General features: G+C 59.6%; 1 protein-coding gene across 2 annotated transcripts; it reads left to right on the top strand.

The window, feature by feature from the left end:
* Positions 1-5,138: 5,138 nt before the first annotated feature.
* RAB43 (RAB43, member RAS oncogene family) lies at positions 5,139-22,839 on the top strand. Of its 2 annotated transcripts, none has more exons than XM_070360528.1 (3): positions 5,139-5,472; positions 19,694-19,871; positions 22,449-22,839. In XM_070360528.1, the coding sequence occupies exons 1-3, from the start codon at positions 5,275-5,277 to the stop codon at positions 22,697-22,699; spliced, it is 627 nt and encodes a 208-aa protein (XP_070216629.1). In that variant the 5' UTR covers positions 5,139-5,274; the 3' UTR covers positions 22,700-22,839. The 2 variants fall into 2 exon arrangements, with proteins under 2 accessions (XP_070216629.1, XP_070216628.1); XM_070360527.1 differs by having other exon boundaries at positions 19,688-19,871.
* Positions 22,840-24,569: the final 1,730 nt, after the last annotated feature.

Below are 24,569 nucleotides of genomic sequence, written 5' to 3'. Positions count from 1 at the left end.
AGCCGGGACCTGCCTAACAGAAATTCTGAGCAGGGGATGGAGGGTGTCGGGCAGGTGGGCAGCAGCCATGGGGAGACCACCCAGGGCTTCAGGGCTGTGAGGAGGAGGAGAGGGACGGGACGGGGCTGGGGACCACCCGGGGGCCCCTCAGCCGAGCCCCTGGGCAGGTGTGTGTGTCGAGGCCGGAGGGCTGGGGGCCCAGGGACGGACAAGGCCAGCCCTGGCCCTGGGACCCAGCTCCCACCTGGGCCTGGCCTGGACGGGGCTCAGGAGCGAACGCGGGGCACTTAGAGCAGCCCCTCTGGCCCGGGCCTCCGTGTCCCCATCTGAAAAGCTGGGGCTGGACCTGGCGCCTGTGCGTCCACCCCGCGACGGGCAGCCCCACGGGGCAGGCAGACAGGACGTGGGCCCTGAGACCGCCTGGCCTGGGACCCAGCCAGGCGGCAGGTGGGGCCCAGCCAGATGGCCCAGAGAGGGGTTTCCCTCTTCCGCTCCGGACGCCCAGGGCCTCGCAGTGGCTCCCGGGATGGCTGCAGACAGCGTGGGCATCAGCGTCCCGGGTGAGGGAACCGGGGACTGACGGGGAAGCGGCTTGCTGAGGACCCACAGGCGTCCCCGGTGGAGAAGGGCCCAGCCCCAGGCTTCTTCCTGCCCCGCGGGCCCTGCCTTTTTTTGTCCCGGGAGGACTTCGCAGGGGTCCCCCCAGGCCTGGAACGTCTGGGGAGCGTAGCCACTGGCCAGCCGTGGTCACCATGGTCACGGAAGCTCATGCCCAGAGGCGGCAGAACCCATCCCAGGAAACGTTGGTTGATGAAATATCTCTCATGGTTCAGACGAGCTTTGGGTCTGCCCACAGTTTGCAAAACATAGATGTGTCCAGCTCGCTCTCCGCTCTCCCCTCCTCCCTACGCCCGCTCCAGCCTGGCCCCCAGTGCCGTCCTCCCCCGTGCTTTGGTTCTTGGGCAGTTTATAAGCCAGGAGGAGATGAAAACTTTTCTCTTGCCTGACACCCTGGGCCAGCCTGAAGTGAGCAGGCGCTGGGGTCAGCCTTGTTTTCCCCCGACAGCCGCACCCCATCTCTGCTGGCATCAGTGGCTCACTGCTTCCTCCCAGAGCCCCACGGGAGGACGGTGCTGGTGCCCCTCACTCTCATCGAAGCCCTGACAGCAACATCTGCCCGGGAGTGTCAGGGCCCCCAAAGAGCAGACAGGTCCACAGCGGGGTGGGCGGTGTCACACCATCTGGTTCCCTCCCCCACAAGTAGGGCAGCCTGTGGAGGGAAGGCCCCCTGAGGGCTGCCCAGCTCTTCTCTGCATGGGCTTCCGCCCCGGGGGGATGATGTGCCCCCGCCCCCCGTACCCCTCTGGGGCCAGACGGCCATGAGGGGCCGCGGGGCAGGGGAGAGGTGAGTGGGGGTCCCCAGGATCTGGGGCTTGTTCTGGCATCTGGCAGGCCTGCTCGGTGGGGACTGGGGGCCATGAGAAGCTGCAAGGGGAGGAAGCCAGGGCGGTCCTCCTGCGGGGCACAGCCCTGGGGTGGGGCTGCAGAGGGGTGAGAGGGCCCGTGCTGATGTTGCCCTGGCCACCTGGGCTGCTCCCAGCCCTCAGCCAGCACCAGCCCAGGGCTCCTCAGTCAGCAGCTGCTGCAGCGTACTGTTGCATTCTTGCAGCTCTTATTTTCTCGCGTTTTGCAGCAGGCATGCTTCGGCATTAGGAGCACGCTGTCATGCCTGGTGTTGGGTCTTCCTGGTGTTTTTCCATCTTTATTTCTGATCTAGGGCACGTTTTCAGCCCTAGCCTGGGCTCTGCCCATGAAAGAGAACTCGGATGACGTTGTTCGAGGCTGTATATTTTAACAGCGGTGTCTGTACACAGGAAAAAGTGGAAAAAGATGGGAGGAAGGAAGTGGAGAAAGGCCTCTCTCCTCTTGGCGGAGCTCTGACCGGGAGGACTCGGGGGTCACAGCAGATGCTTCCGTCTGCCGGCGAGCCTTGCGCCCCCGTGTGGCAGGGCACACACAGTGCAGGTTCGTCCCGCCAACCCACCGTTCGTTTTTAAGAATATTAAATTCCTTTCGGCCCTGCGGGTCTTTGCTGCTGCACGAGCTTCCCATCGCGGTGGCTTCTGTCGTTGGGGAGCACTGGCTCTGTAGTTGTGGCGCGTGTGCTGAGTAGCTGTGGAGCACACACCTAGTTGCTCCACACCACGTGGGATCTTCCCGGACCTGAGATCAAACCTGTATCTCCTGCACTGACAGGCAGGTTCTTTACCACTGAGCCACCACGGAAGCCCAGGAATGTTAAATTCGTGACACATTTTTAAAAAACATATTTTTATTGATGATTCGCTGCACTGAGCCTTAGCTGTGTCATGTGAGATCGTTCATTGCTGTACATGGATCCTCTAGCATGGCTCAGTAGTTGGAGCAGGCAGACCTAGTTGCTCCGAGGCGTGTGGGATCTTAGTTCCTGGACCAGGCATTGAACCAGCCTCCCCTGCATTGCAAGATGGACTCTTCACTACTGAGCCACCAGCGAAGTCCCTCTTGACACATTGTGAAAAATTTGGGGGCTATGTGTTACTTATTTAAGATTTGGGGCATTAGGTGAGATCAAGATTTTTGCATTACTGCAGTTCAAAGGAGCATAATTCAGTTTCAGATAAAATGCCACTCAGGAATTTGCCCCCAAAGAGAGGAAATGCAGGTAATTTTTTAACAACGTGACTGAGATATACTTGACAGACCATAAAAACCTATTGCTAGCTTACAGCTTAATGATTTTAATAAATCTGGGTCATGCAGCCCTCACAACAGTCCAGTTTTACAACCGTCCCATCACACCACAAATGCAAATGGTGGCTGGGTTTTCTGGCAAAATCCATACCCAGGTCAGCATTCCAACCCCCGCAAACCAGTTCCAGGAAAGGCCAGTTCAGCTCGTCAAGTGTCCAGTGCACCCACAGCTATCTGGCCTTCCTTCCTCTCCCCCTGCCTCCAGAGGCAGAGCCTTGGCCTGTCCTGTCTCTTGGACACACATTTCCCTCTCCACCTGGTGGTGCGGGAGGCCAGTCAGAGCTGAAGGCAGATGCTGCTTTCTGGGGCCCTGGTCTTTGACAGGTCCCAGAGCCAGCCCAGTGTGTGGAAGCCTTCTGTCCCAGGCCCTTCAGTCTGCTTCTGCCCTGGATAGAGGCTGTGTCCTATGGCCCTAACCTGATGCACCAAAGCTGGGCTCCCAGACCTGCTCTCCCTGGCACCTGGGGGGCCCTGCCTGGTGCCATTGGGCGTTTCCCATGGGAGTGGAGCTCAGTAACTCTTCCCCCTTCTCCATGGGTCTGCCTTACCTCCTGGCCCAGTTTGTCTTACTCGCTCAGCCAGTAAAGGTGGTCCAGGCTCTTGGGCGTCCTGGTGGACTTGCTCTCTGTGGCCTCCATAAGCTACAGGAAGTCCCTCTTCCCTTGTCTGCTGGGGAGGGTATGGATGTTTCTCTGCCTTGTTCGTTTAAATATTCCAAAGTCTTAGAAGCATACCTGACCCATAACAGACATTAATCAAAATGTAAACTCCCATGGATTTGGAGTTTTATAGGAGCCCCCTTGCAAAGGGGGCCCCCCTTGTAAAGGGCAGGAATGTTATCAGTTCCTGTCCATCCAGATGACTGTGCAGACGCTAGGGGAATGGGTCCCATTTGATCTAGGAGCCCCATGGACAGCAAAGACATCCGACCAGTCCATCCTAGAGATCAGTCCTGGTACTTCGGCCACCTGATGCAAAGAGCTGACTCATTTGAAAAGAACCTAATGCTGGGAAAGATTGAGGGCAGGAGGAGAAGGGGACGACAGAGGATGAGATGGCTGGATGGCATCACCGACTTGATGGACATGAGTTTGAGCCAACTCTGGGAGACAGTGGAAGACAGGGAGGCCTGGTGTGTTGCAGTCCATGGGGTCGCAAAGAGTCAGAAACAACTGGGTGACTGAACAACAACAAAGCCCCTTATAGACAATTGGGTCTCCTTTCTCTGAAGAGCCCTGGTGGACCAGACTGTCTGAGGAGCTGGTCCGCCCTTCCACAGAACTCCCCACAACCCTCCCTTGTTCCTCAGCTCAGGTAAGTCTTTTCAGGTGGGTCAGTTCCCTCAACTGGACCCAAGTTCCCAACTGAGCCAGCCCATTTGGGCAGCTGCTTCCACCACTGTCAAGCGTCTGCCGACAATGCGGGAGACCTGGGTTCAGTCCCTGGGTCGGGAAGCTCTCCTGGAGAAGGAAACAGCAACCCACTCCAGTATTCTTGCCTGGAAAATCCCATGGACGGAGGAGTCTGGTGAGCTACAGTCCATGGGGTAGCCAAGATTCAGACACGATTGAGCGACTTCACTTTCACTTCTCCTTTTTGGGCTGGGATCTCCCAGCCCTTTGGATCCCCCAAAGCTAGCCCCCACCAAACAGGTCTCCCTAGTCCCACTGTCCCAGCTTTCTGGGGGGGGTCACCTGATCACATGGCCCCACAAGTTCTCTCAGTTCTGTAGCCAGCTTGAGTTTGGGTCTCTTTTCTCTTCTCCTCCTTGCAGCGTGTCCCAGGCCTCTTCCCTTCTTCAGTACTGGGAGGTGCATTGTCGGCCCCACTGCTATGAGCCCCGAAGTGACACTGCTGTGCTTGTCCACGCTAGATCCATTCTACAAGAGGCCATTCTGGGCCCAAGGGCTGAATCAACAGTCCCAGAGACCCTCCCCTGCTCTCGAAGCCACTTCAGACTGAGTTTGGGACGGCCCAGGTAGGAGATCCCTGGGCGTCAATAGGCGGTGGGGGCGCGGCGGGTACGGGGGCGCTGTGGGCGGGCTTAGGGGCAGGGCCGAGGGTGCTGACCTACTGAGGGCTGCTCTCAGGGGCTGGGCGGGGCCGAGGGCAGTGCTGGGGGCGGGGCCTGGCCGGGGCGGGCCTGAGGTTGGGTTCTGATTGGGTCGAGCCTGGGGGAGGGCCTCGCTGGGGGTGGGGCCGAGGACAGCGCAGGGGGCGGGGCCAGGACGGGGCGGGGCCCGGCGCGGGCCGCAGGGCCGGACTGGCCTGGCGCGGCGCGGAGGGCCGGACCCGGCGCGTCCCGGGCGGAGCCGCGGCCCCGGGGCCTGGCCGGCGGGGCGGGCCGGGGCGGGGCGGCCGGCGGGCGGTGGCGCCCCTTCCCCAGGTGTTGCGGCGCTTCCACGTCGCCAGGCGGCCCGCGGCTTCCGCGAGCCCAGGCCGCCCCAGCGTCCGGAGCTCCGGCCTTTGGGCTCCCGCGCCATGGCGGGGCCGGGCCCCGGGGACCCGGACGAGCAGTACGACTTCCTGTTCAAGCTGGTGCTGGTGGGCGACGCGAGCGTGGGCAAGACGTGCGTGGTGCAGCGCTTCAAGACCGGCACCTTCTCGGAGCGCCAGGGCAGCACCATCGGCGTGGACTTCACCATGAAAACGCTGGAGATCCAGGGCCAGCGGGTCAAGGTGGGAGGCCGGGCCCGGGGCCCCCACGGCTGTAGGGCCCCGCCCTGGAGGGTCTCCCCTGCGGGGGCGGGGGCCGCGGCCAGCGCCTGACCGCTCCGCGGCGGCTGGGCCCCTGCCCTTCCTCCCGTCGGAGCAGGCCTGGGCCTTGGCGTCGGGGCCGGCCTCCGCGCGCAGATCGCGGGCCTCGGGGCGCGGGGGTGCGCGAGTTTGGGGGGTGCGGAGAGAAGGCCCTGCTCCGCGAGCTACACCCCCTACCCCCGGGGACTTTGTACCAGTCTCCGGTGCCCGGCGGTGCGGAGCCTCGGGTGCAGGCCCCGGGGGCGTCGGGCCGGCCTGTCCCTGCCCCACCGCGGTCGAGGCCCCCAGCTCGGCCCTCGGTGGGGACCCCAGGCCGCAAGGAACATCCTCCCCCCCTCGACCCCGCACGACTAGGAGGGAGCAGGAAGTAGTTGCTTCTGGGACCGGAGGGCCAAAACTTTTGTGTCAGAATTTCCGGCCTGGCCACGCCTCCCTGCAGTGTCTTGTGGACCGGGTGGTGGAAGTTGACTCGGCCGGGCGGCCCGAGTCCCTTCCCCCAGCTGCCGCCCGACGGGAACTGAAAACGGCCCGGAAGGTGGGGGCGAGCCCCGGGCTCCGGCGGTGGCTCTGCAGAACCGCAGGATGTAGTTGTCGAAGCGTCCTGGCGACGGTCTGACAACTAGCGTTTGTGATTCGCCCGTCAGTCTCTTAACCTGGGTGTCAGCCCTCCGTGCTGGATTGAGAGACCATTGTTCTTGCTCCGTAGCTTCGCCGAACAGCGCGGACTGACATCCTTTCCTCTCTTTCGTGGTTTTGCGTTCCCACCGGCTCTGGCCTGGCTCCCAGGAGCCCTGGGCAGGGGTGCCCCCCTTACCTCCATGTTTTCTGGTTGAGCCCCCATACCGCGGGCCCAGCTTTGCTGGGCTGCCTGGGTCTGCTACCGGTTGCCTTTTGCCAGAAAGCTCAGCTCTTTGTTTCTGCAAAATAGGGATAATTTCTGAGGGATAATTTCCGGGTGTCGCCTCCCGCTTGCCGCACCATGGAGAAGTCTGCCAACAGCGGTTACAAGCCCTCAGCAAGCCCTCAGCGCCTTTGGAGTAGATGACTGGGAAAGCAGAAACTCCCTGCCCCGAGGGTTCCTTTTTTTTTTTTTTCCCATAGTCTTTGGAGTTTGTGTGCATTGGGTCTCCTTAGGACAGGAAAAAAGAACAAGGTGTGGCAGGCAGCTTTGAGTCATTATTCAGGACCACCCTGTGGAGCAGGTGGAGGGAAGAGCTGTGGGCTGGGTGGAGTGTGTCCGGGATGGGTTGTGCCCTGAGGCGCCGCCAGCAGCCCAGGGAAGTGGCCCGCTGAAGGACGGGCGTGAAGGAGGGCGTGAAGGAGGGGGCATGCCGCCCCCCTCCCCGGCTGCTGACGGGGGTCAGGGAGGGGGCAGGGTGTTCCTGTTTACCTGGCGAGGTTACAGCCTGTGCAGGGCCCGGGGTGCACTGTGTACCTGAGCGGGTTGTGCAATGCAGGGCAGAGCTCAGCAGTTCCCTTTCCTGCTGGTCACCTCCAGGGTGTTCTTCCTGGGGGGTGCGGCGGGGGCAAGCGGGTCTGGGTCTGGGATGGGGAAGCGGTTTAGACATGCCAGCCCCCTTAGGGTCACGCTGCCGACCCTCTCTAGAGCCTGCAGTGTGCCAGCAGTTGCACAGATGTGCCCTGGTGCTCAGCCCCACCTCACACGGGCCGGGCCTCCCCAGGCACACAGCTGGGAGGCGACAGACGAGGAAGTTTTCTTCCAGCGTTTCTGACTCCACCACATCGGGGTCTTTCCCCTACACCCGACCGCTGCTTCCGTTTGCGTGGAGTGGGAAAGCCTGTTGTAAAAACAGGCAATGTAAAAATAAGCAATTATTTACATTTTGCAGCCAGAGAAACATGAACCTCAGCACTGAAGAGACTGTGACCTGAATCTGGGAGGTGGGGGTTGGCAGCGGGGAGACAGTCTTCCGATTGCTGGATTCTGGGCTCTTGGACTCCGCAGGTCGTTTCTCCTCACCCATAAGATATCTTTGGGGTGTCTTCCAGCCAAGTGACTTTAAAAAAAAAATCAAAAAAGTTTATTGAAGTTCCGCTTACACACAGCAGGCCTCTCTAACATCGGGCGCCCAGATCTGTGATCTTGACAAATGCGGGCAGCCCTGTACCCGCACCAGCATGTACAGGGAGCCGATTCCTCCCTCCAGAACGTTCCCGGGTATCCCTTTGTGTCAGCGTCCTCCCCCGACCCGGGCCCTGGCAACCGCCCATCTGTTTTCTCTCTGGTTTCAGCAGCGTGACTCTAACTGGAGCCCTTGACGAGCCAGATTTCATTGTTGCTGCTGCAGAAGGCTCGTCCACATCAGAGATTTACTTTAAAACCCTCCCAGGCCTGTCCGGGCTCCAGCGAGTATCCAGTGTGATCTCCTAGGCCGCCCTGCCTGTGCTGGCGGCTCTTGTTAGTGCTCGAGGAACCTCAGAGAGAGATCACCCAGTGCTCTGCTGGCTCCTCTGGCCGCAGTGTTTGGGGTGCTGTGGGCTGAAGTGGGGAGGCCAAGAGGCCGCGGGGTCAGAAGGGCCTTAACTTGCTTCTCACCCAGTAGAGCTGGGCTAGTACTTGTGTCTGGCTTTATGTTTAGGCTCTACTTGTCCTTATTTGAATAAAGAGTTCTGCTTTCCGAGAAACAGAAAGTTAGGAGCATCACAGATGGAATTCAATCCCTTTATTTCTAATAGTTACTTCCTCTTGTAACTAGAATGACATCCCAGCTCCTTTCCTAGAGGGCTGGGCCTCCGTCTGCCTTGCCCAAGTCATCTCCCTGCCTCAAGCAAACTGTCCAGCCTCGCTAGCCCTTTCAGTCCTTCCAACATGCCTGCCTCAGGCCCTTTGCCCCTGCTGCCCCGCCTGCCCACATTCTGCCCCCAGATCTCCGTGTAACAGCTGCTTCATCACTCGGTTGCCGTTGCCCCGGGCGCCTCTTCAGAGAGGCCTTTCCTGGCCTCCGAGGCCCTCCACCCGTGGCAGGGTAAGTTTAAGGTACGTTCATAGGGCTTGCCAGGGCTTGGTCTTGCCTTGTTTGTGGATGCAGTCTGCCTTGCGGACCCCACACCTTGGGACTCCTCACACCTGCCAGTGTCAAATGTACGGAGCTCACTCTATGCATGGTCCTTAATTCTTATTTAATGGGAGGAAGCTGAAGCCAAAATAAGGGAAATGACCAGTACACACACACGTCAGTGGCAGAACCAGGCTTTGGACCCAGGATCTCACTGACTCTAAGTCCAGCGCCCACTTTTACATGTGACCGCTCCTCAGTCCTTCTCAGTCCATAACGATGACCCTGAGATTCCGCATGTTAATGACTCGTGAAAAGGCAGTTGTGGCCACCACACTTGGAGAATAGCGTGTGGACTTGGCATTTCCGAGATTTTCAGTAATGAGGGTTGAAGTTGAAACCCCAAGGACCTTCTGGGGTGTTGTCCGCTAACAGAACATGAGGCCGCGCCCGGGGCTCCTGGAGCGCTCTGCTGGGGGGAGGCTCTGGCCATGGGTGCGTTCACCAGGCTCTGGCCTTCAGGCTGAACCAGGAGGGGGCTCTGGGGGCTGCGGGCCTCTCAGCAGTGGTGTCTCTGAAGGAGACCCCTGGACTGGGGGTCTGGAGGTCTGGGTCTCTTCGTCTGGCTCCGTTCGGCCTCTTCCCAACCCTGGACAGTTGCTTTCCCTGCTTGGAGCCCTGGGCTTCCTCCTTCAAGAAATGGGACGATTTGCTCTGTCTACCTCTCAGGGTTGCTGGACAACTACGGACCCACTCAAAATAGTTAAAAATTGCCCTCGTACGTCTTTGGATAATCCATCCCCATGGATCAGAATTCCATAGACATAAAAGGCTATGCAGTTAAAAACTCTTTTCCATTTCTGTCCCCTTTAAGAAGGCAGGCAGTGTTCACCTGTCTCTTTGTCTGTCCTGAAGGTGCTGTTGTGGATAAACCAAGGAAGTCCGAACATAAGGGATTATTTTATTGTTGCTGCTGTTAGCATTTTCCTCCCTAGGGATTATTATTAAGACTATTTCTTAACCGGCCCGGCCCCCCCACCTCACGTCCCCCAGGAGATCTCGGCCAGTTCTAAATCCTGGACGCAGCCCGGGCGCCGCTCTCCCACCTTATCTGGGACAACACAGAGGTCTGTTACGTAAAACGGTCTGCACCTCACAGGGGATGCACAGGTGGGTCGACCCCAGAGGGGTGCACCCCTGTATTGAGCTCTCCGTCGGGGTCACTGTCCCCGTGCAGGCGAGGCGGCCAGGGCTGTCCGGCACCGAGCTCAGTCGGGGCCCTGGGGCCCACGCTGTAGGACCTTGAACCCGGCAGGGGTCCTGGTCTGCAAGGGGCAGGGCCAGAGTGGAAGGCACAGGCTTCTGTTTGAACTTTGCGTCCTCAGCCCTTCCCGCCAGTGGTCTGGTCTTGCTCACATGCTTTTTCCTATTGGGATAAAATTAGTCTGACTTTGCTAATTTTGATCAGAAATAGCAAAAGGACCATTGGGCAAGAGAAGGGTTCTGGGCCCTGCTGCTGGTCTGAGGAAGTGTGTTCCGGGTGCTGTGATGGCCATGCTCACGGCAGAGTGACCTCGCCTCCCAGGGGTCTGCCAGTCCCGAGGCAGCAGGTGTGGTGGGGAGACGCCGGAAGGGGGGCTTTGCTGCCTGGTCTGTTCCCTGGTCACCCCAGAGCCGAAGGACCCGACGCACAGCAGAGCATCAGCGGTGGGAGCTGAGGTCGGCGCGGTTTCAGCCCGTCCGGGTCTTCTCTCCTCCCCTCGGCCCGTGCGACCCTTGCAGAGCTGGTGTCGCAGGGCTCTCTCCAGAGGCTCTGGGCAAGAGGGACTGTGTGGTGCCCAGCAGCCCTCGCCCCGGCCCCCATCCTCCCAGTTTCCACCTCTCTTTTCACGCTCTGCTCCACGTGGTCCTTGCCGCCCTGTGAGACCCCATTTCGCAGACGGGGAGACGAAGGCCGTGTGGGCAGGCCTGAACCAGAACCTTGCCTGACGCCTTTTCCCCGTTGCTGTTTGCATGCCCTGTGGCACTGCCAGAGACACTGGCGCACAGTCGCGCACGGAAAGGTTTGGGAGCAACGTAACATCTAGGCGGACGCGCATCACTTGCGTTTCACGTTTTCTTAGATTGGCGGTGTCACGTCGACCTCCTGATGCCTTCTGCTCGTTAAACCAATCCTGCTGAATTCAGATGAGTTGGGAGAAGGGGCGCCTATGGCCAGTGTGGACAGAAGAACGTGCCTGCCTTCTAGAACGGCCTGCGAGATGCTGTCGTGTTGAACGCACAGCAGCAGAACCGAGCCAGTGCTGGGAGTCAGGGGCCTCTCGGCCTGCTTTGGGGCAGTGAACCAGGCCCGTCTCTGGGCCACAGGCTTGTCCCCTCCCTGCCTGGCCTCGCTGGCCTCCTCTGCTGCCCCAGGCAGAGGCCTGAGCAGCCACGGACCAGGTATGTGACCCTGCACACAGCTTGTGCCAAAGGCAGCAACCCGGAACTTAGATGTGTCTCCAGGATCGGTCCCTCTCGAAGTGGTCTCCCGGGGAAACTGTGTCCGTGTCTCCCGATGTTGGATCACGGGGTGGGTTTGATGACCCTGGAGGGTCAGAAGCCGCTGGAGCGGAGCCTCCCATGCTGTCAGGAGGCCTTTGGTCCCAGAAGAGGCCCGACTGTAAAAGCAGAGTCCTGGCTCTCGGCAGGCTGGGCCTTCATGAGGATGCGCGGGCAGTCGCCGTGTGTGGGGGACAAGGTTCATCCCCAAGGCCTGCAGAGGCGGCCTCCAGTAGATGGTGGGCGGGTCACTTCCGGTCCCCAAGTCAGTTCCCTGGGCCGTGTGTGAGGAGGCTGGACCACAGTTACTGAGGGGTTCCTTTCTCTTTAATTTATCTGGCCGTGCCAGGACTCGGTTCCGGCGTGTGGGATCTTAGTTGCGGCATGCAAGCTCTTAGTGTGGCCCGTGGACCTAGTTCCCTGACCAGGGGTGGAGCCCGGGCCGCCTGCACTGAGCTCGTGGAGTCCCAGCCACTGGGCTACCTGGGAAGTCCCCCGTCTTCCTCGAGGCCTCGTGCTCCTGGCGTGCACCTGCCTCTGGGTTGAGGCCTGTTTTCGAGCCGGGGCCGAGGTAGACGTGACAGCGGCCGGCTGGGAGGGGCCTGCAGACCCCCGGCTCAGGCCCCCCGCATCCCGGGACACCACGGCCAGCAGCGCGGGAACTCGGGTTTGGGTCCGTCTGACCAGTTTTCAGAGTTTTGGCTTGAGAACTAATTTCTCTAAGGTCCCCTCTGCTACGAAGAAGCAAGGAACTTCCCCCGCCCACCTCGTCCTCTGGGGGAAAGCCTGCTGGGATAGAGCCCTCTTGTGTGTCCACCGGGAGGGACGGTGTTGGACACCGGCTCCGGTGCAGCTGATTTCACCTCTTAGGTTTCTGTAACCTCGTAAGTGGAACTGACTTCCCGCCGCAGTTTGTGGGAAGCCTCCCTGGAGGGCAGCGCCTGGCCCGCTGGCCTGACCACAGGAACTGCCCGCAGAGGGCTTCCTTCCTGGCCGGGGCCGGCTCTGTGCCAGGTTAGAGGGATGAGACGGGTCCGTCCTCTCCAGAGCCCGTTCTCGACAGCAAGGGGCAGACTGGCAGACAGGAGCCCGCGCACACAGCCCTGTGCCCGATCGCCCGCTGTGAGGCCCATTTCGTTTGGGTCTCACATTAGGGCCAGTGGGGGACAGACACGCCAGGTGGGCACGGCCTGCGGGCGATGTGGAGGCCTGGGGGTGCCCTCGAGGGTGGATGGCCGGCAGGACCTTGGCCGGGTTCCACTGGCTCCCCGGAGGCGCCGCGTGCAGAGCGGACCCGGCGCCGGGCAGATGGCCTGCGTGGTGGCGATTTGCTGACTCTCTTTTTAATTGCGTGTGTGTTAGGCAGGGCATCCTTTTCAGCCATCCTACTCATCTCATGGTCCCTGCCTGGCCCCCAAGGCACCCGAGTTTGAGGCAGCCGGCATCCTCCATGTTGCGTGCTGTTACAGAGTCCAGAGCAGAGGGCTGAGGACCATGGAGAAGACAGGTCCGCTCGGCGTGGGGCCCAGCCCATGTGTCGGGGGAGCTCCGCTGCCAAGGTGACCCAGAAGCTTCGGTAGGAGTTCACCAAAGGTCAAGGTGAATGCAGTCTCTCCTGGAGGAGGAAATATGACAATGATAATTCTCATCACGAGTGTGGGGACCCAGAGGCACAGTAGGAACCAGGAGTCCTTAGAGGTGGCACTTTGAAGGGAAAATAGGCTGTCCCTCACCTGGAGGCTGTTCTTTCCCTTGAATTCCCCACCCGCCTGTTTGTGACTCGCCCCTGATGACTTGGAGTGGGCAGCTCCCCCACCTGGGGCCCTCTTCCATCCTGACCCGGCCTCACTCTGACCCTCTGTACCTCGGAAATGCCTCTGGCCTTCACTCTGGGTATCAGCAACCCAGAGAAGTCCCCCAAAGTCGGCTGGGAGACGACAGCCTGGCTGGGAAGGTGGGGAGGGGAGCTCGGTGTGACTCGCAGCCTGAGGTGCTGGTCTGTCCGTCCAGTGAGTGCAGGTGGAGGCCACCCGCCGGGTGGGCACAGGGTGCCCGGGTGGTGGTTTCAGCTCAGCAGGTGTTTCTCAGTCGCTTGCTCCTGTTCTGCACTCTGAGTAGTGAAACTTTCCGTGAGGATGCAAATGGCCCGACGGGGAGCTTTGCTGAGTCCAGGCCGCAGCGCCAGGCTGCTGGAGGGGGGTGAGGCTCGACGGTGGGCAGGTGCCCCTCCAGCTGACACAGTGTTTATCTAGCGCCTTCTGCATGCAGGTTCTGGGCACATGCAGAAAGCCAGGCAGACACAGCGCCTGCCCCCAGGACACCCACGTGCGGGAGGGACAGAGACCGTGGAGGAGGGCTGCGTGCCTGTTTCAGGCGGGCGGTGGAGATGCTGAGGAGGGGGTGCGGGGCACGGGGATGGGTGGCGAGGGTCTGGGGAGGAGCGATTCAGGCAGGGATCTGGACACAGGCGGAGGCTGCAGAGTGTTAGGGCTAGTGGGGGACAGACATGCCAGATCATCTGCAGGGAGCCTGGCGCCTGCCTGACGGGTGAGCCCCACGAAGGGGCAGGAGCTGCCAAGCAGAGGGGACCCCACACCCAGGAGTGCCTTCGTGCTGGGCCCTGCGGAGGGCTGTGTGGGAAGGCAGGCAGACAGGAGGATGGGCCTGGACTCAGCGCAAGGCTGAGATGCCTCCCCTGGTCGGCTGCTACACCCCCAGAGCCGCCCATGTCCTCTGAGCTGTGGGGCTGGGGGTCTCTGCCCACGCCCCCAAGGCCCCGTGTGATGCCCCCCAGCACACCCCTCGCAAGTCCCCCCGCCCCGCATCCAGGTGGCATATCTCGTCGGGTTTCAGGCCGCTTGGTGCTCAGGTGGCTCCGACTCGGGACGCTTCTCACAGCTCCCCCAGGCCTGGCCTGCTGGAGGAGCTGTCCATGGCTGTCTGGAGGGCGGGGTGCTCCAGGCCTGGCTTCTGAGCGCCGAGGGCGCTGGGGCCCGGGATGGATCAGGCCGCCTCCACCATCCCACAGCAGAGCCTCGTGGCCCCTTTTCTGATGCCGAAGCCTGAGAGTCCAAGCTGGGAAGGGCGGGGCTGGCCCCGCTGCGTCGTGACCCGGCTCGTCCCTCCCCCGGCTCTGATGCAGAGAACTAGGATGGCAAGATCACCACCGCAGGAAGGACCTACTTGCCAAAAATACCTCCTCCAGCCCTGCCCAGATTTCACGAGTGGGCTGACCCAGATACCGTAACCTGTAGCTGGCTGTGTTGGTTTTTCACTCATTTGTAATTGTCGTCAGTTACACGTGTCTGTGATGCTTCCACAAGGCTTCTCACGCAAAGGTCTCCTGAGCACTTCCGGCTCGTCTCCCTCTTGCTTCTTTTGCTGCCCCTCCTCCCCCACGCACAGGCGTCTTCTGTCGACTTCCTGGTTTGGGACACGAGGCTTTAACTCTCAGTACAGCCCTTGCCCCCATCTCTCTCACACACACACACACACACACACACACACACGCCTTTATACTTTGGGACACAAGGCTTCACTCTCAGCACAGCCCTTGCCCCCATCTCTCACACACACACACACACACACACACACACACGCTTTTATACTTTAGGACACGAGGCTTCACTCTCAGCACAGCCCTCGCCCCCATCTCTCTCTCTCACACACACACACACACACACGCTTTTATACTTTGGGACACGAGGCTTCACTCTCAGCACAGCCCTCGCCCCCATCTCTCACACACACACGCTTTGCATCCTCCCAGTAGAGGCGTGTGGCAGCGTTGATTAGATCAGCGTTGACTTCCTTTCCGTGTCTTCTCAGTGTACCCCAGGTGACCACGTCTCCCTACCTCCGCCGCTACCCGAATTACGGCCGTGACCTCCCAGCTGTCCCCCTGTTCCTGTCCTCTCTCTCCCTCTTTTCGTGTGAGCTGCACAGCTGCTTGTGGGACGTTGGTTGCCCAACCAGGGATGGAACCCGGACCGTTCGCAGTGAAAGCGCGGAATTCCTAACCACCGGACCACCAGGGACGTCCTACATCCGTGCTCTGCTCTGATCTGCCTCCGTGCAGTCATCAGAGTGGTCTTGTTAAAGAGCAGATCTGATTGCCTTCAAAGCCCCTGGGGTCCCCTTGACTCCCAGGGAAGGCAGGGCTCCGCACACTCCAGCCCCTTCACGCTTCTCGGTCAGGCCCTGTTTCCCCCCCTTTTCACTCTGCTCCAGACACACTGATGTTCCTGCTTCTTACACCAGTTGTGCCTGTGCCTCAGAGCCTTTGCACTTCCCGCCCTCGCCCTGGAATGCGTGTCTCCCAGGCATCCGCACAGCTAGCTGACTTTCTTCAGATCGTGGCTCGACAGCTATCTCATTGCGGGCTTCCCACCTGAAATGCCATTGCTCACCGTATTTCACGACTTCTTCCCCTGCTTCTTCCCCCCTTATCACTGTCTAGCTTACTGATTATTTTATTACTCATTTTATAATAACTCTTCTGTTTACATTCTGTATTTCTATGTAAGCAAATATATGTCCTTATTACTCACTGTCTTAGCATCTGTCTCCTGCATGAGATGGTAAGCTTGACCACAGGAATTTGCGTCTGTTTCCTGTGGTACCTAGAACTCGGAGCAGGTGTCCGCTGAGTGCTTGCTGGGATGGCTGAGTGTGCACACTGTAATTAGTCAGAGCTGTTCAGGGCTAAGCCGTGTGGCGTGGAGACCGTGCCGTGATTATCTTCTGCTTCCCGGGCTCCCTAGCTTCCCCTGGCAGCCCCGACCGTCTTGTTCTGGCTTGGGTGTCTCTTTGCCACCAATTCAGCTCCAGGCTCTCCTCATCTGTCCAACATGCTGTGTAATTTTCTCCTCACTGTCTTGCTTCCTCTCAGCTCCATTCTGGAGGAAGTCTGTCCCAGCGCGTTCTTGATTTCTGTTTTAGATCGTTTGTGGTTAGAGGAATATTCTGTGAGAATACCATTTTTGGAGGTTTATTGAGGCTTATCTTATGGTCCAGCATATCATTTTATCTTGGTCAATATTCTGTCTGTTTTTCTTCCTTTTTTTTCTCTTTGTTCTTCAGAGTAAATAGTCTCTATGAGAATTTCTTCCAGCCACTGATGCTCTTTTGTCTCCGTCCTGCTGTTATGTTCAGTAGATGAGCTTTCCACTTCACTTACTGTACTTTTAAGTTCTAGAATTTTGACCCTTTTAAAATACGTTTTTACAAATATTTTGTAAAATAGTTCCTTTCTCTACTGAAACTCCCTGTTTGCCCACTCAGAGTGATATTTTCCTTACATTCTCGGATTACACTGAAAATAATGGCTTTGATTCTTTGTGTCCAATACTGGGTCCATTTTGGCCTCATTTTATATTGACCGCTCTTCTCTTTAGGGAGTCCAATCTTCCTTATTATTTATTTATCTTTTCACTATAGTAATTTTTTTTACTGTATATTAGAAACACTGGTTTACACCTTGTTTGACTGGGTTGTGGTATCTTCTTTTGAAGAGCACGGATTCTGGTCCTTGTAGTCAACTCAGTGACTGGCTGATCACCTTGAACGTGTGTCTGGCCCTCGTCTTTTGTTGGGGCAGACAGGTGCAAGCCCGACGGTGTTTCTCTAGCCTCTTACCTTGGTGGAATTTGGCCTGCAAACCGCGAGCTTAGCTTCGGGCTTTGTTGGGCAGGTGTCAGGAGGCTAGCTTCTCACCTTGGTCCTCACGTAGCCGCAGGCATCCTGACATCTCGCCTCATACCTCTGTCACTCCGAGGGCCTCGGGCGCCTCCTCCCCGTGGCTGTGCCGGAAGGCCCCCCAGCACGGCTCAGCCTCCACGTCCGGTGTATTCCCACCCCCAGAGGAGCCGCTCTCTGGTTCGAGTCTCAGCGGCTGCACTGGGCGGTGGGCTGGGACCCCCCAGGGACACCCCTCCCCGAGGCTTCTGGGCCCTCCCACCCGCTGCATCGCTCTCCATCCCAGCCGCATCAGCTGCTCAGGACTCTGCTGTCTGCCTCCTGGGCTCAGCAGGACCACTGTGCCCTGCTTGGACGCTCACCCCCATCCTGCGGCCAGTCCAGTCGCCAGGAGAGCCCCGGCGAAGGTTCGCTGGTGATGGGGGCGCTCCACGAGCGTTGCTTCTCTCAGGAATCGTGGTCGCGTGCTGCTTGCTGGTTACGTCCCCAAGACGGCAGCCTCTGTGTTTTCTCCGTCTGCTGGTTGTTCAGGGAGTGGGGTTTCGGCCGCCGGTAATGACTCTGCCCGCACTGGAGGCTCTGGGGAGCTCCCTCCCGCACTGGGGGCCCCCCACCTCTCTTTGTTTTGTGTTCAGTCCTCCATTTGCTGGGTCCCCTTTTCTTCATTCTGGTTGATTTCAGCAGCTTCCTGAGAAAGGGTGGCAGGTAAATTTTCTGTGTGTCTGAAAACGCCTTTGTTAAACCATCGCACTTGACTCGTAGGGATTAGGGGAGAATTCTGGGCTGGTGGTCATCTCCCTTCGTAATTCTAGGCATCGTTTGATTGAATATCTAATGGGATGTGGCTCTTGTGCGAAACCTCAAGACCCGTTTTTCCTTTCTTTCTTTTTCTTCCCTGTAAGCGTAAGGGCCCTTTCTTCTGCCTCCTTGTCGCGGAGTCCCGCAGCCAAGAGCTTGTGTGAGTCTGTCTTCCTCCATCCTGTCTGCTCGGCGGGCCCTTTCAATCAGTTCTGAGGAGTTTTCTTGAAGTATTTTTTTGAATTTACTTTTTTTTTTTTTTCCCCAAACCTCTTACTCTCTTGACGGTGGACCATCTAGACTGCTTCCACAATTGCTTTTCTCTCTTTTCCATCTCTTTGCATTTTTTTGTTTTACTTTTCCATCTTTTCTTTTTTCATCTTTTGCATTTTTTGTTTTACTTTCCACAATTGCTTTTCTCTCTTTTCCGTCTCTTTGCATTTTTTTGTTTTACTTTCCACAATTGCTTTTCTCTCTTTTCCATCTCTTTGCATTTTTTTGTTTTACTTTCCACAGTTGCTTTTCTCTTTTCCATCTCTTTCATTCTTTTGTTTTACTTTCCACAGTTGCTTTTCTCTCTTTTCCATCTCTTTCATTCTTTTGTTTTACTTCCCACAGCTGCTTTTCTCCCTTTTCCGTCTCTTTGCATTCTTTTGTTTTACTTCCCACAATTTCTTTTCTCCCTTTTCCATCTCTTTGCATTTTTTTGTTTCACTTGGAAGGAGTTCTTCAGGTTTGTCTTCCAACCCTTACGTCACATTTTTCATTTATATTTTTAACTTTCAAGATCTCTTTTTTTCCTTTCCAAACGCTCCATCTACTGAAAATGAAGGTGTGCTCCTACCGTTTTGGGGTCTTTTCTAATGAAAATGCTGATGACTGTTTCTGAGAGTGTGAGACACTCTGCCGGCTTCCTCTTTTGTCCAGGTTGCTTTTTCCTGTTTCTGCCTGACCTCTGTCTTTGTGATCTGCACTCCCCTCTGGGGTATGGAGGGGAGTCCTTGGTCATCTGGATCCTGGGCTGGCGTGGTGCTGAGGGTCCCGCCTTTTGCATCACCCCTGCGTGAGCTGTGCCCGGGGCCTGCTTCCTGGAGACCCTCATCCTGCGGAGCACACAGGAAGTCTCCGACAGGGTGTCTGGTTTGCAAGTCACAGCCCAGAGCGCGTCAGCTGTCAGACAGCTTGTGTGGGCCCGGGAAAAGATGGTCACGTGCACAGTGCCCAGGCTAGGGGCCCTGCCCACAGGACTGTGCGAGGCCTCCGGGTCTGTCCCCACCCCGGACACTCCTTCAGAACCCAACAGAGAGGCCCCAGAGTGCCTGTGCCCGCGGAGGAGAGCGGATGGCCTGCGGCTCGGGCTGGACCAGAGCCGGTGTCCTTCTCAGGGCCCCGGGGCCTGTGGTTTGTACAGCACAGAAGACCCCCGCCCCGGGGGTCCCTCCTACCAGCCCACTGCTCCTACTAGGAGCCAGAGATGATTGCCACGTGGGCCCCTGTCCTGCAGCGCTGAGGGGTGCTGGGGCAGCGAGGACCTGCATGGGAGAGGCACTGCGCTTGGGGTCGGGGTTGCGGTTGGAGTTGGGATTGGGGTTAACAGGCTGAGTCAGCTGATGACCGAGGCCCCAGGAGCAGACTGCCTGTTGCCTCCCCCAGGCCCCCGTCCCAGTGTTGGCATCGTCCCCGGCCCCACTGAGGCCAAGCAGAGAGCCCCAGGGCTGGGGGCCTCCCCACGGCGGGGGAGGTGCTGGTCGTGGCCCTGCAGTGAGCCGGCGTCCAGGGCAGAGGGGGCACCACGCGGGTCCAGTGCACGTCCTGCCTCAGCACTGAGCCCACCCTTCTGCCCCCCGGGACTCTGGAGGTGGGGGTGGGGCTCCTGCCCCTCCTTGGTCCGCCCCATCCTGCTCAGGCCGCTGAGCTGCCTTCCAGGAGGTCAGGAGACCTCTCCGCCTGTCCACCTCCTGGCACGTCCTGTCCGGTACCTGCCGGTGGTCTGCCCTGCAGAAGCAGTGCTTTGGGGGTGGGTCTGGGTGCGAGGCCTCCCAGTCCCCTGCACCTGCAGGCTCACGGGGCCCCCGTTTCTCCAGCTGCAGATCTGGGACACGGCTGGTCAGGAGCGCTTCCGCACCATCACGCAGAGCTACTACCGCAGTGCCAACGGGGCCATACTGGCTTACGACATCACCAAGAGGAGCTCCTTCCTGTCGGTGCCGCACTGGATCGAGGACGTGCGCAAGTACGCGGGCTCCAACATCGTGCAGCTGCTCATCGGTGAGGCCGGCTGGCTGTCTGTCTGTCTCCTTTGTAAATGAAGGGTGGGCAGAGCTTGGCCAGGCAGGCACAGAGCCAGGACCTGAACGTGATCTAGAAGATGCAGTTCCTACTAATCACCTGTAAAGTTGCATCCCAAAGCAGGAACCAGGGGAGGGGGCCTGGAGGCAGTCACCACGTGGCCGCACCACGGCGGAGGCTGCTTCCCTCTTTGTCACACATCTTTTCAGAACCCTGCCTGCTCCTCCTGTGTCAGGAGGCTCAGAAATGAGAAGTAATTTCTCCCCAATTCACGCAGCCCCTGAGCACGTGAAGGAGGCTGGTTGTGTTCAGGGGCTTGCTCTGTCATCCGCTGCAGAGGGGCTTCTCACGTGTCTGTCCACCTCCAGGTCTCTCTGAAATCGGACCCCTCCCCTCCACCCCCAGAGCGTCTGATCGGGAAGGTCTGGGTGGGCGTCTGTCCACCTCCAGGTCTCTCTGAAGTCGGACACCCTCCAAGCGTCTGATTGGGAGGTCTGGGTGGGCCCGTGAACGTGAGTTTCCAGCAGGCTCCAGGTGCCATCGCGAGCCCACCTGAGAACCACTGCTGCAGGGCGTGCTCTGCCTTCTGCCTTTTCCTCCTGTGTCAACTTCCAGGCCTGGACTCAGGAAGCTGTGGCCCACACGTGTGTCCCTGGGGCCCTCGTCCCAGGCCTCAGGCTGGTTCCTCTCAGCAGGCTTGTGCAGAGGGGCCTGGGCTGGAGCGTGGGTGCGCTGGGCCGGACTGTTCCCCACCCCCCAGCAGGAAGGGGGCCCTCCCACTTGCCCGGACGCCTCCCTTTCATCCAGGACTTAGAACAAAACCTTCCCCACAGAGCATTTCACAGAAGCTCGAGGAGGGAGTAGCTCGGTGAGCCCAGGTCGGCAGACACCGCGGGTCCACCTGCAGGTCCCATCTGCAGTCGTCTCAGCCTCTGTCCCTGCCCCGTGCGGTCCTCTAGGGCAGACCCCAGCACAGCCATTTCATTTCCGGGTGTTGTAGCCAGAGCTACAAAAGACACACGTTCTCAGAACGTATGATGGCAGTGCTGTTTCCACGTCTGGCCTCTCCTAGCACAGCGAGCCAGCCGACCTGGGGTCAGGTCACGAATACCACGTGCGCTTTTCTTTTCCGTTTGTTGAAATCAGGAGCCAAGCAGGCGCCCTCCACGGACACTGGCTGCTGCGCCGTGTACAGTTATCAAACACGTTGTAGGGCTTTTCTTCCAGGCGTGTGTGTGTGTTTTTCAGACACACCACACGGCTTGGAGGATCTTAGCTCCCCGACCTGGAACTGAAGCCTGGCCCCGCAGTGGGCGCGCTGAGCCCTAGCCACTGGCCCGCCGGGACCCAGGCCTTTGCGCAACGCCTGCCTGCCCTTGTCCCTGTGATCGCACTGTGAGAGTCAGCCGCTTGCTTTAGTCGCCCAGTCGTGTCCGACTCTTGCGACCCCATGGACTGGAGCCCGTGAGGCTCCTCTGTCCATGGGATTTTCCAAGCAAGAATACTGGAGTGGCTTGCCATTTCCTTCTCCAAGAAGTATAAAAAAAGTCTTGCATAAACTGGGCCAAGGAGCAGCTGACCAGATTACCTAAAATATAACGAATCCCCTTAGACCTCAGAGGAGAAGCCGAGGCATGCTCTCAGAGCAGCTGTGGTCTGCACTGTTCTTATCAGAAGAGCAAAATCATCAAAACCCATGATCCTACAGAGGATTAAAAATTCCCCTCTAAAATAGGAGAGGGTTAATAATAAACATAATAACGAGATTTTACCAAAAAAAAACCACGACCAGGTTTCTGTAACTTCACACCCCGGTGGCTCAGCGGTAAACAATCCATCTGCGATGCGGGAGACCTGGGTTTGATCGATCCCCTGGAGGAGGGCATGGCAACCCACCCCATGTTCCTGCCTGGAGAATCCCGGGGACAGAGGAGCCTGGCGGGCTACAGTCCATGGGGTCAACAAAGAGTCGGACTGAGCAACTAAATAACAGCAGCAAAGTTGACGGAGGGCCTGCCTGGGGCCAGCTTACCGTGTCCATCAGTCGCTGCTCTGCAGAAGGTGGTGTCCCGAGTGGGCAGGCCGGGTATCCGAGATGGAGTGAGTCACCCCAGGGTCACACAGCAGGCAGCTGAAAGCTGGTGTCTCTACCCGCAGCTGCCTCCAGCTCTAAGGGCCCGCATGCTTTTTGCCCAATTCTGCTGCTTCTATTTCATAGAAAAAATTCAGTAAAGTACACGAGCCTCTGGCACAGAGAAGGAAGAGATTAGACAAGGGGGTAGTGACTTCAGTCGCGTCCGATTTATTGTGACCCCAGGGACCATAGCCCACCAGGTCCCTCTGTCCATGGGATTCTCCAGGCAAGAATACTGGAGTGGATACCCTTGCCCTTGTCCAGGGGATCTTCCCAGCCCAGGAATCAAACCCAAGTCTCACATTGCAGGCATACTCTTCACCGTCTGAGCCGCCAGGGAAGCCCCAAGGATGGGGTGAGGGATTAAAATCGAGGCAGAGCCCAGGCTCGCCTGCCTCACCGCCGCCCCCGCTTGCCCACAGGAAACAAGTCGGACCTCGGGCAGCTGCGGGAGGTGCCTCTGGCCGAGGCGCAGGGCCTGGCGGAGCACTACGACATCCTGTGTGCCATCGAGACGTCGGCCAAGGACTCAAGCAATGTGGAGGAGGCCTTCGTGAGGGTGGCCACCGAGCTGGTCGTGCGGCACGGCGGCCCGCGGCTCAGCGAGAAGGGCGCCGACCACATCCAGCTGGACAGCAAGGACGTCGCGGAGAGCTGGGGCTGTGGCTGCTGACGGGGCGCCCACGGGGAGGCCTGGTCACCGTCCCGAGGCCTGGGTGTGCGACGGCAGCGCCGGCCTCCACGAGGGAAGAGGCAGGAGGGGCCCAGAGGCCTGAACCAGGGCTGTGGGCCCTGGCAGGGGCCTGGGAGCATCGCCCCAGTTCTGCGCTTCCTGGCTTGGCCCGTCTCACCCCCGAGGCTGCTGTGGGCTGTGGCTTTCCAAGCGCCCAGCCAGGGCCCCGGGTCCTCCCAGGTCCCCCCAGGGCCTCCTGTGCGGCCACCGGCCCCCTCCTTCCGTCACTGCCAGCCCTCACCCAGCACCGGCCGGCTCCTCCTCAGCAAGCCCTGCCTCTCGCATTTCCCCCGGGACCAGTGGGGGCCGTCACCCACAGAACTCGGCCACTGGCCTGGGGGCCAGAGCTTCTCCACTCAGGTTGCCAAAGCAGTGACTCCTTTAGCCCTGGCTCTCAGCAGGTTGGGAGGAGCGGACATGAGATGGGGGGATGGACATTTCAGGGACGAGTGGAGGGCACCCCGTCTCACCCTCCGTGCAGAGATGCTTGCTGCCACAGTCAGAGCGCCAGCACCCCCCACCCCTGCCAGTCTAGCTTAGACAAAGGGTACGGGCCTGGCTGTCCAGGGTCTGGGCCCACCGCCCTTGTGGTCTTCAGCTGGGGCTGAGGTCAGAGCTACAGCAGGGACCCGGGTCCCTGGGACCCTTGGAAGGAGCACTGTCCCCTGGGCTGGGGGAGGTGAGTGGTCTCCCCTGGTGACCCCCAGCCTCTCCCCATTCAGCCCCTCCCCTCTCCCACCTGCCAAGTGTCCTCTCGGCAGTCAGGCTGCCGGCTCTGGTCCCGGAGGAAAGGATACTGGCCCAGTCGGGCCGGGAGCTGCTGGGCAGGGGTCTGCCCTAGGGGGTCAGCCCACTGTCGGCCAGGTGGGCTGGGAACTGGGAGCAAGAAGGCTGCCCACTTCCCTCCTCTGTCCTGCTGATGGGAGGAGGGCCTAGCCCCTCGGCCTGCACAGGAGAAAGTGCCTGCGCTGAGGTCTCAGAAGGGCCTCTCGGGCCAAGGGCAGAGGTCCTCCAACCCCAGGACCCCTCTGCTCGAGGCCCATGTTCGGGTGGAGCCCGGTGTTCAGTCCAGGCCCAGTGGATAGAGAAGGCTGCCCTGCGGAGGGCAGCTGCTCTGCTCCGGGGACAGGCGGGGCACCCCAGTTCCAGGGAGCACAGGTACTGAGCCCGGGCCCAGCTGCCTTGCAGGCCTCAGGTCTGGGCTGCGGGGACCGTCCAGGGGGATAGCTGTCCGGCGCCGGGGGCTCCTCTGCCACCGCAGGCCATGCCCCCTGCAGCCTGGAACTCAGGGTCACCTTGGGCTCCCCACTTTCTCTCCCCACCCCACTGCCATGTCCCTGCTGCCCCCTCCGCCCAGAGCGGCCCCACCCCCTCCCCGGACTCCTCCCTGAGCTCGTCAGCCTGAGCTTCCATGCTGCAGGCGGACGCCCCCCCCCCAGCTGATGTCAGAGGGCACTATGAAAGGTCCCTCCCCCTCCCAACACCTTCCGGCCCCCGTCGCCCTGGGACGTGGTCCACCCTGATGGTGTCCACCCGCACACGGCTCTGACCCGGGAGCAGCCTCTGTCCTCAGACCCCTTGCTGCCCTCCCCACTCTCCCACCCCCCCCTCGAGTCCGTGTCATTCACAGCCCATGGTGAGAAAGAGTTCCTGCGAGTTTCCCGGTCCTCAGTCTCAGACGCCCAGGCCGGTGCTCTGGGCGCAGCCTGGGTGTGCCATTGCGGGCCTGCTCGGGGGTGCCCGCCAGGCGGGGCCCTCACCACCTCTGGGCCCTGGGCCTCTGTCAGACGGCCCTGGACTCTGGTGAGAG

The sequence above is a fragment of the Bos mutus genome, chromosome 22 (genome assembly GCF_027580195.1).
Source record: "Bos mutus isolate GX-2022 chromosome 22, NWIPB_WYAK_1.1, whole genome shotgun sequence".
NCBI lineage: Eukaryota > Metazoa > Chordata > Mammalia > Artiodactyla > Bovidae > Bos > Bos mutus.
This window is presented reverse-complemented; position numbering and strand designations above follow the sequence as displayed.

Coding starts and splice junctions, on each gene's coding strand:
- RAB43 (XM_070360527.1), top strand. CDS start 5,275: ATGGCGGGGCCGGGCCCCGGGGACCCGGACGAGCAGTACGACTTCCTG. Junction 5,473..19,687: donor TCCAGGGCCAGCGGGTCAAG/GTGGGAGGCCGG, acceptor CCGTTTCTCCAG/CTGCAGATCTGGGACACGGC. Junction 19,872..22,448: donor CATCGTGCAGCTGCTCATCG/GTGAGGCCGGCT, acceptor GCTTGCCCACAG/GAAACAAGTCGGACCTCGGG.